Raw genomic sequence first — 21,912 nt, forward strand, 5'->3', positions numbered from 1 at the left:
CGGAAGAAATTGGTGCTCTACTCAAGAACCCTAGATTGGCCATCAGATCCAAAAACAGGGGATTTCTAGAGTTACTGGGGTTCTTCAAATAGGTGGAAATACCATCATACTTGTACTACTAAGCATCATAAAAATCAAACTGCAAGTTTGGGACCTTCTGACCAAACAGATTCACTAGCCGATTCCACTGAAAAAGACCAAGGATACAAAAGGTTCCAAAAAAAAAATTCAAAGGGTCACCATATCACAGATTATTTCTGATAATTTTAAGCATGCCTGAGCATATAAACAAATCCTCCTAAACAGACATTCTTCACATCATCTCTTCTTTAATCTTACGTCAACAAGAAGTCAGTTTTTACTAGTTAGATCTCCCTAAACAAAGGCTTCTTATAGGGCACCAAGCAGACTTATATGAGACCATAACATGCATGTTGTAAGAACCTGAAGCAGCCAAGGAGCTAAGGTCTATATGCTTCCACACCCAATAACCGACTTCTTAATTCTTTTAATTGATTTTTATGGTTCTTCTCTTTTTACAGAGAAGATCCAGGGCCAGGATTATGACATTACCATGATGTACAGAATGAACTGAGTCAAGGTGCAGCCCATTCGAAATAAGGGCATAGGGCACCTCTTGTAGCAGTCCAATTCCCGCATCCGAAGAAGTAGCTCCCTTGCTTGGGTCCAGGCTTCCGGATCATGCGTCTGCTGCTCTTTGCTCCACAGTAGCAGTACATGCGCCAATCCTTTGCAGGATCCACATGGGCAGCGTGGAACTCTATGAGGGGCATCATAGGCTGCTTCAGCTTTAGGTGGTAATGATTCGGACCTGATGGGCGTTCTGGTGACTGCTGCCATGTTGAGGGGCATTCTGGGGACTGCCACATCAGTGTGTTGGTAATGGAGAACTTGAATCCCCTTCGCATAAGGAGGGCAACCAGGCGTGCAGTGTTCCTAGCATCATCCAAACCACAGTGAGGACGCCCCTCCCACACCAGACCAGCCAACTGGACTGCCTCCTTGAGATTACATCTGACCCCACCAAAGACCTCATGGAATGGGACTTTTAAGTTGATCCACCTGGTGATACAAATCCAGCATATAAATGCAGATTAAAGACCTGTTATGGAGAAATATATGACCTCTTATCTCATGTTATTAATCTGAATCACCAAATTATGAGATTCTTGGATCCTTTTACCTGTTGAAGTACGGAGGTTTTCGGATCCTCTTGAGGCGGCATTCTGATTCCAACATTACCCGGCAATCCCAGTTTGACCATGTCACTACCGCAAAGTTAGTGTGCTTAATTCCTTTCTCTTCCAGCCACTTATCATGCCTGAGCAAAGCTTCACCTAATGAGACGCCTCTATCCACCTGGAAGCACACTTTGAGTTAAATCAGACTGAAAGAGCTCCTACACAAATCACATCAGCCGGATTTTGAAACAGAAGAATGTAGGAGATACAGCATTTCCCAAGTCAATGACATATACGTCTACCCAAAAGTAATCCCAAGCAGGAAACTTAAACCAAAAGTCAACATAATTAGCTAGAGGTCAAACTTAAGGAATCAATCACAAACAAGGGTAGTAGGAATGAACTACGCCTTTCAGAAGACCAGGGTGGTCAAACAGTCAGATTAAAAGAAATTAAGAGTTAAATCTTAAATATATAAGATTTAAGCTGATCAATCACAAAATTGCCTGAAAATTGGGTTAAAACAGGGGAGGCATCAGTGGTTAAACCTCAGTCTAATAGGACCTAGATAATAAGGATTGATCACTCATATGATTCTCTGATTTAAAGATGAAATAGAAACAAACCCAAAATAGAAATTCAAAACACAAAATACTAATTGAAGGTGGTGAGAATAGAATACCTATGCAGCCAGAAAACATAGTATAAAAAGGAAAAACAGAGATAACAATGATGTCCCACCTATGGATCGAACACACACTCTCCAAGGCATCAGAGGCTTCTCAACCCAATTCACTGAATCCCACAGCTTCAATGAATAAACTTCAACTTTATGATCTCTAACAAATTGCTGTGAGCCAATGGCTAATACAGTTTATTCAAAGATTTTTTTTTTTATTTCCATTGGTTGCAGGAAAGAAAAATATGATCAGGAAGATGATTTTTCCTTTGGTTGCAGGGGGGAAAAAACGAAAGAAGATGACCAAGACTTCAAATTTCAAATCAGTGAATAAAACCTCAAATTAAATCACAATCGATGATCGACCGTTGATTATTCTGATCAAATCTTATCTAAATTGGCTAAAATAATCCAACAATCCTTGGATAAACTTGAAACAGTAGAAACCTACGAATTTTGACTTGGACAGATTGATTCAGTAAAGCAAATAATCCATCAATTAAGAGAATGAGATCATTGTCAAATCCACCCAAAATTGAGTCTGTTCATAAGTTTTGATATACTTGAATTTAGAGTTCTGTGTATTGCAATGAATCTGAAGATCTATGAAGAGCTAGTTGTTCAAAGTGATAGAAGAAGGAAGTCATTAGATAATAATCCAAAATCTAATAGAAAGAATGGAGAAAAAGAGGAAGCGTTTTCTCAAAGAGAAACCAATCGTGGACTTCTTGGTTTTCTATATTAAATCAAGGAAGAAAGGAGAATGTTCTGTCTGGTTTCCTTAATTTCTTAATAAATAAACAGGCATTTTTGTAAGTATAGAATAGATAACTATGAGATTGAATGGACTAAAATGTAATTTAAGTATATATTTTTGGGGTGTCTATGCTTTTCGCCGTACATCTTGGGGTGTCCCTAAAATTTCCCAATAAGAAATAAAACTAAAACTAAAACTAAGCCTTCAAGTCTCCACCCAATTGGTAGTTAGTTAAATTATAACATGATCTCTAAGCTAGCTGATGATGGGGCCAATGAGGCGTGCATGTTGATCTCCTCACAACATGCTGGCTCAACGGCCAAATTATGCAGACTCAATGGCCCTGAATGAACCCAAAATTATGGGCTAAATAAGTCTTGCTTCATGAGCTTAAAGAAAACCATAAGATGGGTCAGATATTGCCTGCTTAACAACTTATTCAATGCTCCACTGCTACATCATGCCATGTTATTTGGGTACACAACTACGATGACTGAGACCTGGAGCAACACCTTTTTACATCTCAATGACACCTTTCACATACATATTGAGGATCAAGGTATCTACACTTCTCTGGCAACTAAATTTTAACAGTGAAGATATTGAGTGAAAACAAGAAGGAATTCCTTCTTCTCAGGTAACGAATGTTAGCATGTTACATGTTATTGAAGGAGAAAAATTAGAACATGAACCACCTACAGAATAGCTTAATTATTCAGACCGAACTATGAATAAGCAAATAAGAGAAAACTCAGTTAGTCTAACAGCAAGACCCATGGCATATCCAGAGAAGCATGGTTCTTCTAACAAGAAAGTCCCCATTGAAAAGATAAACAACAAATGACACCCAGAATTGCTGCAGGATAGGCAAACAGAGACACATAGTACTATAATGTGTTGGGAAAAGAATAGAATGGGTTCTCTAAAAGGGCAAACCCAGTACCAAAGGGTTTGGCACAAGCAGAGTCCCTTTTCTCTTTTTTTTTTTTTTTTTTTTTTTTTTTGGGGGGGGGCGTAATTTTCCTACGCAGCCTTGCCCCCAACAATTTTTGCTGAGGGGCTGTTAACCTTGACCTTGGGCTACAATTGTGGTCCATGGTCCACCAACCATTGTGCCCTGCCCCTAATGGATCCTGTCCTACTACCAAACCATTAGCCTCAACCAACTGAAACAGCCCTGGAACTCCATACAGCAGCCTTCATCCACGCCCCCCATGTCAACATGATGCAACATAGCAATAAGAAAGAACAAAAGTGTTACCATAAAGAAATATAGGAAGAAGGGTGGGCCATGACTACAGATGTGAATCACAGCCAGAAATCTGAACTGCAGAAAATTTATGGGGCCTGGCAACACAAGGGTGTATGGTCTAATGCATGGCCATGAACCTATAACACTAGGTAAGATTCTTTACATGATTACATCAACTCAACAAATGCAATATATCATGACACAACACATTTCAAACCCTACAGACACCCACTTGTCTTTTCAGTTCATGTAAGCTATGATAAATCATCTCAGATGACAAATAGGAAGATAGCTAGTATAAATTCTGAGTTCAAAGCAGACCTGAATTTGTTGGATGCCAGTCAGCTCTTTGCAGAAATCACTTAGGTTCTGATGAAGCGTAGGCCGCACATATGTCTGAAAAGAAGCCTCTAGTTGCCCAGTCACACTGTTCACAAGGACAGATGGGAATTCAATGATTTCTTGCGGATGGGGATTCCTTTCCTTATCACAGGTCGCCTCAAAGTCTATCACCACAAAGTATTGAAACTCTTGAAACTGGAATTCATTTGGGTAACCATGAGCAAATGTTTTGAAAGGAACATATTGAAATCGGTTGTCCATGTGATAAGGGTTTTCATGATTCATGGAGTAGAAGTAGTTCTCAAAAGCATTCCATTGGTTTGACTGGAACTTTTGAAAGTCAGGATGGTAACTTGGCCACATGCAAAAATCTTGCTGGTACATGGGTCTTTGAAGACCTTCAGTTGGAGGCACATATTTTTCATTGCTTAAAGAATTATCAGGTTCCACGATACCACCACCACCTGGATGCACACTGTTTTCATCCTTCAGTTCAGGACACACTTCCATGGTATTGCCAGAGTCTTGCAGATTGTAAGGGAATCCCTTACTCTGAAGGCACCTAACCGATGCCTCACGATTCCTTTGCATAGTTTCTGCCATTAAATGCAAGAGGTTAGAAATAGTATTCTGTCGAATTAATTTTTCTCTTCATTTTCCTCCTAGTTAATCAATTTATCTCTTATTTCAATACTCAATCTTCCACCATGTTTACGACCAACAACGAATTTTTTTCCCCATGTAACCAAAGCAAACCAAAACCATGACAAATTCAGTTCAAACTTAACGCCAGCGTCAGCAAAATATCATTTCCAAGTGAATCAGCAAGAAATTAAACAGTTCAGAGACTGGGACATTCTAGGGTACAGAAAAATAGTTAATTAGCACAATGATGCCTAAGCAAAAAAATTCTACAATAGTAAAGGTCCGACAGCCCATCTGAAGCAAGAAGGCACAAAACCATCCACATAAAAAAGGCATAATGTAGAAATAGACAACTGGAACTTGAAGCAAATATGAAATGCCAAATTCAACAAACAAAAAAGGGATTTGCGGACCAGAATATCTCAAACATCTATTTGTGAATTATAGAAAGGCTCTCGTTGGCATAATTTATATCTGTATATATGAGCTATTTACAGAAAATCAATTACAAAAAATCCTTATGGGCTATAAACAGTAATCGCATGGTTATTATCAAATATAATAGATTATGTAATAAAAAGTAAGAGTGTTATGTCTAAAAGAACATATCATGTATAATTCATAACATAATAAAAATATAGAATTCATTATATATAACAAAGGCTTCTTTCTGTATTATATTTATATTTATATTTATAAATGATAAAAATATATCTCATGGACTATATATTACATTATAACATACTGTATATACATATATGCATAAACATTTATCCATAGATATGTATACTATATGCTATACATAACATAGCATGTAGTAATAATATTATAATATAATATCAAAAGGATGCCCTTGCACACAAGCATGCATGCGCACATACATACATACACATGCACGCACATTGTGAGTATGTCTTAAGAGAAAGGAAGGGGAAAAAAGAGAGCTATGTTCTAATTTTCTTTGACCACAATGTTACCCTCACTTATGTAGCAATTACACATGTTCATTAACGGTACCCACATTAACAAACATTACCAGTGTATGTTGATGAATCATATATTAATTTAATTTTTTTATGAATTTATGATCGCATTAATTTATTTTAATCAGAAATAGAGCACATAAGTCATACCAAGACATCATCTCTATTTATATTTTGTGTCAGATATGCAAAAATTTAAACAATACAGAGATGAGCCTAAAAACTCTTTTAAATGAGCAAATGCGATACATCAAATTTTAGCAGGACAGGTATAAATAACAACAGTGACAAATTTCTTTTCTGAAAGGCCACGTACTTATAGTGTACAACCCATAGCCATGATAAACATAAACTCACTATGCTGAGCTTTCGGGGGGGGGGGATGAAAGACCCCCAAAATCCAAGAAGCATCATAGAAGCCCTGAAGACATAAATTTTCAGTAGCTAAGAAACTAGCAACAAATATGAAATCTAAAACCAAAATCGAATCACAACAGTTTAAGTAGTAGAACTTTCACAATTCATGGTGCTCCAGAGTTTCAGTGTACAGTTTGTAGATCAGAAGTATTCAAGGAAACCAGTATGCTACATAGGACTTCAATATTCATGCTTTCAGCCGCTGTTTGGTAAGTGTTCGGTTTGATTCAAAGTTTTAGGTTTTTTTTTCCCATCCACTGTTAACAAAAGTCAATGGTGAAAAATATTCTTCAGAAGGAGAACATTTGGGGGGACTCCGATGCTGAGAGTATGATGTAGATAAAATACAATAGAAGCTGAATAATTTGGATAAGTCCTGTACTGAGATTCATGGTATATGGTTCAGTTCCTAATGGGTTCTGACTGCAATAGATCGACTCAAAAACCAAACTGATTATTAATTGCTTCCAATTTCCAAAACTGACATTGTTATTGATCAGTGCTCGTTACTTGGTTTTTATGATTTATATTCAAGTGGACAAGTGGGGGAGACTAGGACGCAACGGTTAACTTGCGCTATTGCAACCATCAGGTTGCAGGTTAAACACGCTGAAACAGCCTCTTCATGAAGCAAGGTTAAGACTGCATACATTTTGCCCTCCAAGACATAGCAGGAGACTCGTGCATTGGGATGATATCTTCATATAAACCAATTATTAAGGCATGTTCTCCATCATCTCCCCCCATTCCACACCTCCTCTCCATTTTCTTATCTTCCACTTGTTGCTCCACAGTCCACAACCAGCCACCCAATTACTATTCTACATCAGATCCATTCTGTCACACCCCACCCAGCCGGATCCAGTCAATACCCGTGGGGATGAAATTGAACTTTCTTCTCAGAACATGATATGACTACCTTGTGAGCTGTCAACCAGTCCATGCCCAAGATTGCATCAAAATCTTTCATGTCCAATTTCACAAGATGGGAAGCTAGGTCCTTTCCTTTCCTTTCATAGTCACAGGACAAGGTCCGACCACTTCATCAAGTTTTACTATGAACCGAGTGGGTGTACTAACCACCAACCATTCCATGCCCAAGATTGCATCAAAATCTTTCATGTCCAATTTCACAAGATGGGCAGCTAGGTCCTTTCCTTTCCTTTCATAGTCATAGGACAAGGTCCGACCACTTCATCAAGTTTTACTATGGACCTAGTTGGTGTACTAACCACCAACTCATGACTCAATTTTCTAGGTAGTAAAGAGGTACGTCTCACAAATGATGATGCAATGAATGAGTGTGATGCTCCAGTGCCAAATAATACAAATGCAGGAACTGAAGCAATAGAAAATGTACCTGTCACTACATCATGACTCTGGTCCATCTTTGTCCCTATCAACACCTTTCCGGCCTGCAGATACTGAGTCGGACTAAAAGTTGTAGTAGGCTGGTTCCCTTCCTGTGGACAAGTACGAGCCATATGACTAGGCTTCTTGCAGATAAAGCAAATGACTTCTCCTTGCCCTTGAGCTGCCACTAGCGGAGCTACTGGCTTAGGACTGGTGATAGGACGTGGATTAGCATAGATGGGTCCTAATCGCTGTGAGACACCAACTGGGTGCACTGGGGTACCACTATTTCCATGACCAAACCCTACTCCTCTTGGTTGAAACTGAGTGGGGTAAGGCATGGGCCTACTAAACCTTCCTTGATTTCGGTTCACATAAGGCTTGGATTCCTTGTTCGCCAAACTCCTTTGCAACTGGTAGGTCTCTCTTTCTCCTTCCTCTATCTTCTTTGCAGCTTGAACAGTCTGAGCATAACTTACTATGGGATGAATGGCCATGTACGTTCGAATGGTGGGCCTCAAGCCCTTGAAGAACTTTTTAGCTTTTTCAACATCAGCCTTCATGAATACAGGAGCGAAGAAGAAGAGCTCTTCAAATTTTTGTTGATAATCTAAGACAGAGAGAGATCCTTGTTGGAGTGCCATGAATTCATCTTCCTTGGAATCCTTAACTGATTCCGGGAAATAATTCTGACAAAAGGCTTCCTTAAATGCTTCCCATGTCACTACTTGGTGTTGCGCTGCTAAAATAGGTTGTGTGGCGTTCCACCACGCATCCGCTTCATCTTGTAATTTTTGTTCAGCACACAAAATCTTTTGTTCTTCATTACACATTAAGTGACAGAAGGCCTTCTCCATTTCCCTTAGCCATTTACTTGGAAGCAAAGGATCTTTCGTAATTCCAGTAAATGATGGAACTTGAAGCTTAAGGAAATGCTTCATTAGTTTGATGTGGGGTCCCAAATCGTAATTCTCATCATTCCCTCCTTGAGTGGAGGTTTCGGCTCCATTAGCATGAGGTGCATTCCGATTCCCTTCATTCATTGCCAGCATCGCTTGCATGAGTGTGTTGAATTGTGTTTGTTGTTGTTGCATCATGTTGGTCACAACATTCAACACATCTTGTGTTGTGACCAATGGTGGTGCATTGGGCAGGTTACCACCTTGAGGAGGGAGTGGTACTTCGGTATGAAGAGGAGGAATTCCACTCTCTTCTTCATGACTAGAACTGTTAGCATTGCCATTCCCAACAGTTCGGTTTCTCAAGTTAACCATCCTGACAAAACCATAAAATACCATCATTCTTGAACTCATAAAAACACAATCTCAAACACCCTTTCTTTTGCATTAAATCCAAGCAAACAATCCATTTGAACCATATACATGCATAGGAAACACTTCAAGTGCCAAAAATGACCCAAAACGCCCCTTATTGGGGCTAGTCAGATGGGCCAATCGAACTCGTTCGACCGTCCAATTGACCGCCTCTCTTTTGGAGTCTATTTTGGGTCTTAAAAAAGTGGCCAGTCGATCGGCCGTCGTCGGACCCAATTGACTGCCGGGTTTTTGAAGTCTGAAATCAAAAAGGGGGACCCGGGACTGACCGGTTGGGTCACACCCCACCTAGCCGAATCTAGTCATACCTGAATACCATAAGGGTGATACACTACAGGACCAAGGTTCAGTGTCAAATCTATACAATCATACAACATAGCATAATCAAAGGACAAGAATAAATCAAAGATCAATATTTAAAGTTATAAAAACTAAATTATCAAATGAAGTTACAGTCATCCATTAACTTAAAGTCAAAATTATTATCTAAACTTAATCAAATCTAATCATCAAAGTTTAAAGGAAAGAATTGTTCGTAGCAGAATTCTAGGTTCTCCAATGGAAGGTGACATTGCCCCTCTCTATAAGATTAAAGGTGAAGATATAACATAAGGCTATGAGGGACATTATTGTCTCCAAAGACATCGTCAGATCTCCACTAGTACTCAACTCCATAAGAGCAGTGCAGGCACGGGCACGAAGCTCCATGCGATCCACCTCCTCGCTAGTCTCTCCCTTAAAATATTATGCTGACGACGGATCCTTCATTTGAATGGAGTCCTCATAGCCTGTAACAAGATCTAAAAACATATGTATACAAGGAGTGAGTTCAATAGAACTCAGTGAGGTCAACTCAACTACATATCAAACATCCATTCACAATTCTCCACAACAAACATATTCGAATATAATTAAATGAATATGAAATCATGCTTCTAACCCGAATCATGAAGCATGGTAGACATGAATAATTAAATGAATAAGCAATTATGTTTCTAACCCTAATCACTAAGTATGGTAGACATGCATGAAACTATACACCAGCCTCCTCTAGGCAGTCTCAATCACCTTCCCTCAACAAGAGATGTCTATTGGGTTCTCCGCGGTTGATGGCTCAAGTCACATCAATCCGTGGCTAGGGAATAAGTCACCACTCTCTCACATCACCATTTGGCTTGAGAACTGGCGCATATCACGGACAACACTAAGTCGAATGCATAATCATATGGTCTCGTACTACATATGGTCCGGATATCATTCCTCAACAGGTGGCATATGCTGGTCCGATATTCTTATCCACTTAGAAATTGGATCATCAATGGGAGGCATCTGTTGGATTCCATTTCTCAACCCTATGGTCATCCACATATATAAAGGCAGACGCATTCGTCACTTCCCCAAGGAAATCGCAAATCATACTAAAAGTAACACGAGCCCAAACTCCATACATATGCAACCCTACCATCTCATGATGGCAGTGAGCTTGCTTGATGCTCACAGGACCTAGCCAGTGACATCACGGGCTAACCGACTTCAATAACCTTGTCGGAAGAGTAGTAGCACTCATGGGGTTACCTAACCAACACATCTAGACACCTAGTATTCATGTACCTAGGTCTAAGTGCGTATATATAGAGAGTCATCAGGGTAATGGGCAAACCCACAACCCTAGTTGGCATATAAGTAAAAGAGGACAAAGTCCCACAATCAACTCCACACATCCACATCATTCTCATACAACAATTTATGAAATTTGAAAATAGAACAAATATAAATAAAATTACCTTTCATTTGTGCAAAGTCCCACACAATTTATGCTAGAATACAAGATAATAATATGAATAAAATTTCAATTAACATCACAATTACACAAGATATGGTTAAGTATTTCCCTCACCTTTCAAGTTAATAAAGCTCTTCAAAGTCTCAAAAAGTTCACCAAAGAGTGTGCAATTAGACCCAAAATAGCCCTAGTTACATAAGAAAATGAGTAACAATTGGGAATCAATCGGGGGTCAAAAGAGAGCCAAAACACACATCCCGAATATGGCCGGTTGGATAGGTTGAAAGGGCCGGTTGCCTAGGCTTATAGGGCCGATTAACCAGCCAGTCAACCTCCCACCAGACTAGTCATTAACAAAAAATTTGATTTCGGCTTCGATTTGAAATCAATTCGAAGCGGGACTTTGGGGTCTTCAAATTAACAGTACTACGGTCCCCAAAGTGCCATCCAAACATCCCAATTAGGTCTCAAACGAAAAGCCCCAAATTTGGTTCTCCGTGTCTGCCCGCGGGCGTCTCAAAGAGGTTCGAATCGATTTTAAATGCAAAGATTTGTATAACCTACTCCCAAAAAAGTTGGGAGACACAAAGAGAAACATGAGAGAGCATTCAATATAACCTAACAACTCCAACAACCAAAACCTAGCATTCATTGATAATAAATACCATCAAAATTAGGTTAGAGAAAAGGGTTTTTAAGAAAATTCACCTTTCTAAGCGTTGTCGCCACAATCAGAGCTTTGATGAGTCACCACACACGAAGGAATCACCAAACTCTCTTGGATTTCTCCTCTCTTAGGTCCACAACACCTCTTTAGCATAAAGAATGCGTTTATGAGGAGTGAGAACAAAAAATAGGGTTATTAAAACCCAATTTTCCAATTTTACCCCGAAGTGGGCAAGGGGCGGTCGAACCAGCCCGATCATGAATGCCCCTCACCCTCATTCGGGGTCCGAATCCAGTGATTCCTTGTTGATCTGAAAGGTCTTTCTAGGGCCTACACATTGGTATATTTACCTTGGCATTTGAGTCTTCCTCCATCGGTTTCCGAACGTGCCAAAATCTTCTCTTAAAGCCTTCATGACTGACCTCCTCTCTCCTCTTGAATTCTAAGAGAGTGGCCGAGTCATCTATAGGGTCATCTACTACCATGGGGTCCATTTATGAACCTCCGGGCTAGACTCGAATGGTACACAATTGTTGTTTACTCAAGCTCTAGGTTCGCGGTTCTGAAACCATGGGTTAAAGGGTCAGAAATCCAGGGGAACCACACTTTCTCTCCTCAATCTCTGCCACTTCAACATCCTCCTCACCTATTCCACTGACTGCCTCTCCTCCTGCTCCCAACTGGTTCTCCTTGCTATCCCAAGCCGCTCACTCCAATCCTTTTGGCTTCCTTCACTACCCATTCTCCTCTACCACCACATCATCAAATAATTTTGTGCCTTAGCACTCCTACCAATGCCACTACTTCTAGTTTTTCTCAGTTAGTGGCAGAAGTGAATTGACGATCACAAATCATGATATGGCATACATTCTTCTGTGGTCAGATCCAATTGGGCATGCATCATTTTCATTGTTACCATCAGCATCATTGCTTTAGCTGTCTACTTGTTTTCAAAAATGCCAGCATCCCCATTGATCTATCACTTCTTGAAGGGCTTGTTACAGTCTCTGTAGTCAGAGAAGGCAGTTAAAGAAGCGATAATAGATGTGCAGGCCACACTGCCCTCAGTCTGAAATGGTCTCAGTGATGAAGACTTCAGACACCACCACCACCACTGCACCACCAAGACCCACTTTATGTAGGAGCTTCATCATTGAATTCATCTTCTTCCCTGTCATCGTCCTCATAGAAGTTATATGAGGTGGAATTTCAAACAAATACTGGTGTAGCTCATTTTCAGGCAGATTCTCACTTAAGTTCTCCAGAGGCTTGCATGATGGAGTCGTCCAAGTGCAAGTCTTACAGTTCGTTTTGGTTTTATCAGGCTTGATTGGATTGGAGCAGAGAGTCAATTGGGTCAAAATCGAATGAAACAAATTAAAATATTTTTACAACCTCCAAAAACAAAATCACCTTAAAGCAGAGAAGTTAACAAGCAGTAATCACATTGGAATAACTCTCTAAATGAATGCTGATCCACCAATGACAGTTTCATGTAAAAGGACTGTGTGTGTGTGTGTTTGAAAAGTCAATCTTGCTTTAATCACCCAGAACAAAATCAATCTTAAAAGGAGGGAGAAATCCTCCAACTATAGAAGTATTCAAATAAGTCTCTACAGGGATGCAGATCCACCAATGACACTTTCATGTAAAGGACATGCAAACCTAATACGAGGAATCAATAACCAATTAGTACATCTCCCAGAAATTGGCAACCACTTAAATTAGCTTGTTTTTAAATAAAAATAATATTAAGATAAGGTTGTGCTTCTTTATTTTTTTTCTCTGCCCCAGTTTCATTAGAAGATTAAACAACTGCAATGGATATATCACATTCGAAACTGAATCTTCAATCTCTTATGACAATATAAATAAAGACGCCACAACACATCACTACTACATCTCCCCGTAAGCATCCTTTTTTATTAGAGAAAAATGTAAAATGATATTATATGATATTTATAGAAAGCAACCTGTACATTCAGAATGCTGTGACATAAAGTTAGTCCCCAAGGACACACTACAAAACTACCCCACCTATCTTTACAATCCAAAGAAAGGCACCCACACTACCATCTTACGGAATTATCCCAATCATCACAGACCAAGTAGTATTGATTTATCCAAGGCCTGATCATGATTGTCATGGTGTCGTCCAGGTGCTACTCTCATGTTTTGTTTGTTCTGCTGTTGCCTTGGTTGCCTAGGTGCCGTCATCATCCTGTTGGTATCAACTTGTTTTTTTATCCCCTCAAATGCCATGGTTTGTCCTGAAATGTGACCAGTATGGCCTGACACTACTGTACACCAGCTCAACAAAGTTCGGTATATTTGCTTCGTAACGCAGCACAGCAACTCTTCTTATCTTGAAACACTCAAGCATTTCTTTGCTACCAAACATCTATTTCACTCCGAAAACACACCCACCTTTTACTACCAGCTTTAACAGACAGAGAGATAATTGCATGTGGTAAGAAAGAAATATACAAAAGAACGATTTTTAATAGAGACAGACCCGAGACATACGAAAGCACATAAAGCAAGCAGGCCTTTGAGACCCAGTTCTCCAGGATGGAAACGTCAGATTGCTGCAATCCAAAAACAAAAAGAAAAGTAAGACTTTCTAAAACCCTCCAAGATCTCTCCTTCTCCTGCCTATGATATGTATAGGAGTGACAAATGGGAGGATGCAGACATGGAGAATCTAATGCCAAACCGTCCCCAATTCTGGACATTCTCTTCTAACCAAATGCCAGATTTTCTATTTTATTACCGACAATGATTAAAAGTTAAAGGAAAAAAGGGTGCCAGATATTGTCAACAGAGTCTAAAGAGTTTTCTCCTGAAGACTCAATGAACCCAAAAACCGTCATATAGCAGTTCAATCAGATTCTAATTTATCGAAATAACTCAACCTCCATCATGTAGTAAGTTTCAGCCTAAAATCATCCCATAACATGCGCAATCAACCCCTCTGAGCACACTATTGTGTCTCCTACCCCCCTCCAAGCGCACGATCTTGACCGTGCTAGGTGTAGAAGAAGTAACCGTCCTCTTAAAGAGCACAACCCTTACGGTGATGACTTCTTGATTGAGCGCAAGTCTTCAAAGAGAAAGAAGGAAAAGGAAAAATCCGCAAAATAATTTCCTTTTGGTCTCTGTCTGGCCCTTGTCTTTTGGCTATGTCGTAGTTGCTATGTCTGTTCGATTTAGCTTCGCATTATTTCACCTCATTGTATGTTCACTCTTTCATTTTTAATGAATTTATTTATTAATCCAAAAAAAAACAGCCCAAAGCTGGGGGAGATTTATATAGCTAGGTCTAATATCCAATACATAGCAAGCCATATGATTTTTGCATAGAAACTTGATGCATGGGCTATCCTCATGGTCCTTCATCTCTCCAACTTTAAACGATTTGACACTGCCACGTCATCCCACTGATGATTTGATAATTGAAAATGAATGACATAAACTACTATAGATGGTGGGCATTAAAATATTGTTGAGATAGTCAACGAAATTTGACATAAAAGGCAGCTCAAAGGTGATCTACTAAGCCAAAATCAAACAGTCTGGTTAATGCAACATGCAGCAAATGGTGAAACTTCAAGAGAAGCCCCTCTTAAAAGTCCATACAAATGTAATGCTGAGGATACAGAAGATCTAAACAGGGGCCTGGATTAGTTCCACTGGAGACGATACGCGTTTAGACCCAAAAAAAGGCAGAATACACATAACTGTGACAAACTTGTTATTTTATTCAGAGGCCAGATTCGTAGTCATCAAAGAGACAAAAGAGATGTCAAATAGTTATGGGGCCTATGAGTAACAGTTGATGAAGGGTTTGTCGATTACACTTTCATAGTTTCATTATATATAGTTAATTTTTAAAGTTGTTTTGTTTAAGCTAAGATGGTTCTGAAAAGCATTAGGATTTCGACTTTATTTAAATGGGAGGGGTGGGAGGGAAAAGGAATTCAATTACTTCTTAGATTATTTCTCTTATTCCTGCCCATTTCTCTTCTTATCATGTACTTCATTTTTCTCCTCAATTTTCTAGCTAATGTTTCTTCAAATTTGAGGCATGTCTTGAGATCTAAGTACAGGTTGAACAGGTTTCCAATTATATTCTTCAATTCAGTTAGTTATTCTCCATTGGTATACTTTTTATTCTGCTACTTTTCTTCTTTAGAACTTCAAATTTCTTTTTGGTGTCCAAATCATATTCTTTTCTGGCACTATGCAAGTACCAGTAGCATCAATTCCTCTAGTTGTTCTGAGCATTAACTTCACTTAATCTGCAATTTTTATGCTTACTAGAGCCTCGCCAGACGTAATGTGGTCTTATTTGATTTCAGTGGAAGCCTGATAATTAGCCAATCAGAACCACAAGTTTCCTTATGCCCTACAGACTACAGAATTGTAGTTTCAGCCCAAGCTGTATAGTCTGCTCTTATTATTTAATCACTCCTATAACCTAAATTCCTGGCATTTTTTTAAATTTCCGGAATCTCTCTGTTAGAGTTCTATTCATATCTCCACTGGTATTATGAGGTCATTGTATCCATCCCTCCCCCCACCCTCCACCCCCAAAAAAAAAATTGATCAGAATCACTGCCCTATTGGACCTTACATCCTTTGACTGGCTCATCTAAACCCCAAGTTTCAGCAATTTCCCGATCATTCTCAGACCTTGATTAGACTTTAATATTCTTTATCAAGTCCTAGCTCCCACAGCCCCACAAACCCTTCCTTCATCCTAAAATCTTACAATCAATGCTGATCAAAGTCAATCAAAGCTGGTTCTGCTTTAGAGAAACTTGACTAGCTGCTACCATGCTTGGACTGCCAATCGAGGGCTGCATTATTCCTTTATATCTCTTGTATCCTTTTTCCTGTTACTTCATTGCATTACTCTTCTAGACCCCTTCCACTGTCTCTGGCAGCATATCTGGCTGAGAGTAATAAAACCCTTAAATACTCAATCTCTAAATCCAAGATTTGGGAGTTTGATGCACTAACTTATTACAACCTAAAGCATAGAGTCTTTCTGTGAATCAACTCCACTTCTGAGAGATGCAAAAATCACGAGCCAGCAACTTCATCTGGCTATTTATCTACTGCCAGATCAGGTTTCAGACCTCCCCAGTTCCCCATCAGTTGGTTCTTCAAGTTGGTTGTTTGTGGCTTCTGAAAGGCCTTAGAGGTATAGCTTCTACACCCAAAGTTTTAGACTGAACGACCTCCAAGTGGAGTCCCTACTTCAACATATCTCTCACATAACCACTAGTTTTCTTTTTCTTCTTGTCCACATGTTGAAGGACAATTGCAGTTCCTCGTGTTTCCAGACTGCCCATTCCACCTTTGTCTATCCTCTTTTGTCCAATTTTATACAACTTCCAAGTTTTGTCCCTTTACATTAACACAACTCCCTATTATATCCTTTCTCGCTGAAGCAACCATTAGACTCATCCAGTTTCACATTGTTACCAGTCTGCCAATCTCCTCTGAGAGTTTGTAATAAATTACAGATTTTGCCACAGCCATTGTTACTTGGGAAGTTGGTATTTGGGTGGGCCTATGGCAAACCTAATAGGTATTCCAAACCACAGGATCACCACCAAGAGCTCTCGTGAAATTTTTTCCTTTATAAGGGCTCATGGAAAATACAATACCGCTGAAGAGAAAGGCCTCGAGGCTTGGAGATTTATCATATAACAGATTAACAGCTGATGTGTTTCAAAAGAGGAGACCAAGAACATCCCTACCCTCTCAAATTTGATTGATGTATGAAACAGATGGGAAATCTATTGATCAACTATTTCCGTTATATCCCTTTTACAGTTTTACCCAAGAGGTCTGGTTCCATTTCTTTAATTTGTTTCATGCTTCATCATCTACAGATCTCAAGAAGCTCACTTAGGCACATGGTAAAGACATAATTCTTTTTTTTTTTGGAAGAAGCAAATTTCTTTGCAAGGTAGCGCTTGCAGCACCTTTCTGGTATTACAAACAGGTTGCCAAAGAGCAAACAAATGGAAGACATTAAGAAACTTAAATAATCAAATGCATAATTGCTGTTTGGGCTCCAACTGAGGAACTGTTTCAAGGAAGTCCCAGCCAGAGAACTGTTTAGAGGGTGAACTTCACTTCTTTTTTGAGGACTAGAAAATTAAAAAGAACTTCAGCTATAAAGCCACTTCCAAAGGGTGATTATGCTCAGCAAAGATTCTATTTATTTCTTCTTCTCCCTTTCTTACTTCTTCCTTAATTTCCTTTCTTTGATACAAAATCCTCTCTTCTTTATTTTTCTTCCCACCAACAGTAACTTTACCTTTTCTCCCAGACTCATTTCTCTTCTCTCTTTCTTTTCCCCTTGTGTTCAAAAAAATTATGCACTGGTATATTATGGACAGGTACATCTTCCATGTGACTGTTCACATATTATGTTTTGTTTTAAGGTCTATAATGTTATATTCTGTTTTTGTTCCTATAACTTTGTCCAGACTAATCACCTGATCAAATTAAAACCAGGCTCCTTCCAATTTCCTTTTTTTTTCTAATTAAATGTTTTTGGATTGTATTGAACTCTGGCATATCAGTTATGTCCAGCATTGAGACTGCTGCCTAGAATTAATTGTTGGTTTCTGAATTGGGAACTCACAATTGTAGAGAACCGATCTTCATCGTTTGGAAGTCAAGTTATCTTCAACAAACCCAACTTAAACTGGACTACTTCCAGCACTTTCTCAATAAGATTAGGACTTAGGACAACCTGAATCAGATTACCAGTGTAATTAACACTCTTCCCTAGAGCCCCACCAGTCCATTTACTCATCCACCTTCAGGGGACTATGGAGAGGACAAACATGTCCCTCAATACAACAGAATGTCTTCATCTGGAAAATGGAGTTGGAAAGCTTTGCAATTAGGAACCCAACATTCTAGGCTAACAATATCTTAGTTCTCATATGCATGATGCATCAACCATAGTGGATCCTGGCAAAGGTCGTAGTTGAAGGAATGTCCTAACTTCCAAGAGTCGGATTCATCTGACAGTTAAATCTTAGGTCACAGGGCTAGGCCAGTGACAATGCATCTCTCTCTTAATGATAAAGAAGCAAAAGTATATTAGGTCATACACATGAATAGTATATCTAGATCCAACTAGGGAACACGTTGGAACTATAACCAAATAAATATAAAGTACATAAAAAGTAATTAAAACCATAGAAAAAATTCGAGGGAAACTCAAGTTTCGACCAGGTGAAAATGGGAAACCTAGGTGGGAAACTGGAACACTTCAAGGAAACTTAAGACTTTTTCGTGCAAGTTTCGACAGGTTTTAAGGAGTATATTAGAGTGGGACTTTGCATTTAAGCTAATTAGAGTATAAAGAACACATTGGCTGTATTTTGCTAAAAAAAATCAATGTAGATATGTCATTCAATGTACATAACATCAATGTAGAGTTGTCCGAAAAGTACACTATAAACTTAACTACTTAAGCACATACATTCAATATATAATTTTTAGCTTCAAAATAGCAGACAATAAAAGGAAAGTACAACTTAGTGCCAAGAGTGGATCCATCCTATGAGCTGAGTAGTACTATGCATGTAACATTCTCTCCTCCAACCAACGAACATAGACATCCCATAACATTTTATGCATATGGTTGTCAAGGTAATCGACAACTGTAACTTTATGAGTCTGGTTATCAACATGTTTAAGATAACCAATCTGAGGGAATACACAATTTGGATAGGGAAGTCTTGATGGAGGGGTATTTGTAGTGGTATTTGGGAAAACATGAAATAAACAAAAAAATTGGAAATTTGGGAAAGCTATAAAATTTACAGGAAAAAGTCCCAGATTTCCACAAAATTTGAGAATTTTTTTTCTCATGAACCAGTTGGGCCAGCTGGATTGAACCAGGTTTCGACAAATTTTGATGAAATTTTGACAGTTTCGATCGAAACTAAGGACTATCTTTTTTCTTTTTTTTTTTGGTGGGGGGGGGGGCGCAACTAATGAATGTACCTACCAGATTAGAGCAAACCAGCTAGCTGACTACATGAAAAGGGTTCAAGTGGATAATAGGCAGCTTATGTGGGAAACTAGAGAGTTCTTTAAGGAGCTAAAAGACCTTGTCAAGGATGATGGATATTTAATTGTTTAATACAGACTGCAGTTAAGTTTATTGGTTTGTAGAGGGTTCGAGTTAGATGGGAATGCCCTACTTAGGAGGAGCCTTTCCACTCCTCATGTTTTATAGGGGTTCTAGGAAGCCGCCTATTTTGTTTCCTCTATTCTAATACTAAAGGATGGAAGTAACAGGAGAGAACATGAAAAAAACCATCTTAAAGCCTAGTACTCAGTACAAAATCAAATTCGATCGAACTTCATTAAAGGGAAAAATTTTCTGTTTTTTTCCCTTTTTCTTCAGCCTTTATTCTTTTCTGAATGTAATTCAGTTCCTGATCAGTGCTCATTTACAGCATCCAACAAAGAGACAGTGATCACTCATCACGCCGAGAAAACTGGATTACAGAAATTGAACATTAATACTCAAACCCACTTCCTAAACCCCTGACAATTCCAATAACAAAACACGCAAATTCCCCAAAAATCTTAGATCACCGACCGGATAAATTCTTATGATCAGCCCAAAAAAATTATGTAAAAGCTCTAAAACTACGCAACTGATCGAAGATAAACAGATCGGTAGTCTATAAAAAACTTACCTTTAAGTTCTAAAGCTCATTGTTTCTGTTGTTGTCGTTATGATCCACGAGAAACACACATCAGATCTTTTTCAAGATTTCTCCGCCTGAAACCATCATAGCCCCCAACAATCACCACAAAAACAAAAATCAACAGAACACGGAGAAGAAAAATACACAAAGAAAAAACGGATAATAACTTACATTGAAGTGAAGAGGGAGACGAGAAGCAAAGAAACGGAGGGTCGGTCATGTCGTCAGTAAATCAGTTTTCTTTCCTGAAGGAAGTTAATGCGAAAAAATTAGCACGACTGAAGCAAAGCAGAAGCGTGGGGCCCAAGTAAGTAAGTAACCAGCTCCTGTAACCGAACCACCAGCACGTGACCCAGCCCGCCGATCGTTACACCTATAAACCTTCCGTAACGCCTAAGCACAGGTTTTCCCGGGTAACTTCCCTGCCAGCTGTCGATGATCTGCTATTCACTATGAAAAAAATTTAGTGGATTAGGAATCTTTGACCAAGATTCTAACGCGTGGCAGTATAATGGATGTCGTTTTCATTTTTGAATCTATTCACACAGGGATTAATTTTGATCGAAATCTCGATCTTTGAACATTGATTTTCAACGGTCACGATCGCAGTTGCCGTCCCATTATGGTGCAGGTCTAAAGCAAAATTCGTCGTAAAACTGTGAATTGAAAGAGTTCACTTCAGTATGTCACTTTTACCCTCACACTGAGTCACACATCATTTTTCTAGTGTGGCTTAAAACTGAGTTTTTTTTTTTGATAAACCGTTTCTTTATCTAGGTACTGAATAACACAAGTTTAGTATGGAGTGTGGTCAAATCGTCAAACTCACAATCGACTGGGCCTCTTTGCTAGGACATGAACAAGAATATTGCATGACCTACGAATTACAACAAACATACATACTAAAAAATAAGAGTGCAATTTTCTTGTATCAGCTACAATAGTGTCTAAACCCAGGTGAATGGATGCTAGTGTCTAAACCCAGGTGAATGGATGCAGCTAGTTGTTGAAGGATCTTTATGAACTCTGCACAATCAGAATGGAAGATGGCTCCATTTATGCATTCACCAAGCAAGTCCAGCATCGCACCACGCAATGCCAGAGCCTCTCCCACAATTGGACACTCAAAAAGTTTCTTTTTTCGTGACACTGCTTTAAGTAGAAGCTCATTCGAGTGATAGATGACGTATCCCAAGCCCATTAATTTTTTATATGGGTTGAAAGATGCATCACTATTAATTGTATGCCATCCAGGTTGTATGGACACTATTTGGTCCACCATAGACTCTTCAACTTGGGCCTACCTACTGTCTTTGGGCCCAAACGTATTTGCTTTCCAAAACTCAGCGCAAATGCTGTCGCCCTTGCAGCTACCTCAAGTGGAAAGAAGATACACAGACTCGAAGGCATCAGGAATGAAAGAAAAAGAAGAAGATAAACAATTCAAGTAAGTTTTTCAGCACATTCGTGTTATGTTAAACATGTTCTTCTCAGCCATTTGGAGTAGTCTTGCTGCCAAAGTTTTTATAAGAATATTTCTATCCAATATCTCATAGATTGATTAAAAACACCTTAGTACAATAACAGTAAAATATGATGATAATGAACATACCTTAGAAGACAAAGAGCAATGGAATTTCTTGATGGTAGATTTTCTCCCTAACTTGATTAAATAACCTCTAAATGCAGAAAAATAATGTAACCAAATTAGGGTTTAGAAGGACCTAACATCATTT

The 21,912-nt window shown here is 39.0% G+C and overlaps 1 protein-coding gene across 1 annotated transcript; it reads right to left on the minus strand.

Moving 5' to 3' along the window:
• Window positions 1-155: 155 nt before the first annotated feature.
• On the minus strand, window positions 156-20,465 carry LOC149010011 (uncharacterized). The gene is made up of 6 exons (XM_089160549.1): window positions 20,348-20,465; window positions 20,165-20,250; window positions 7,638-8,905; window positions 4,212-4,828; window positions 1,205-1,380; window positions 156-1,083 (listed from the first exon to the last, which is right to left on the minus strand). The coding sequence occupies exons 3-6, from the start codon at window positions 8,902-8,904 to the stop codon at window positions 597-599; spliced, it is 2,547 nt and encodes an 848-aa protein (XP_089016675.1). The 5' UTR covers window position 8,905; window positions 20,165-20,250; window positions 20,348-20,465; the 3' UTR covers window positions 156-596.
• Window positions 20,466-21,912: the final 1,447 nt, after the last annotated feature.

This window comes from Hakea prostrata, chromosome 7 (assembly GCF_041222555.1).
Source record: "Hakea prostrata isolate BN-2017 chromosome 7, UWA_Hpros_2, whole genome shotgun sequence".
In the NCBI taxonomy this organism is placed as follows: Eukaryota; Viridiplantae; Streptophyta; class Magnoliopsida; order Proteales; family Proteaceae; genus Hakea; species Hakea prostrata.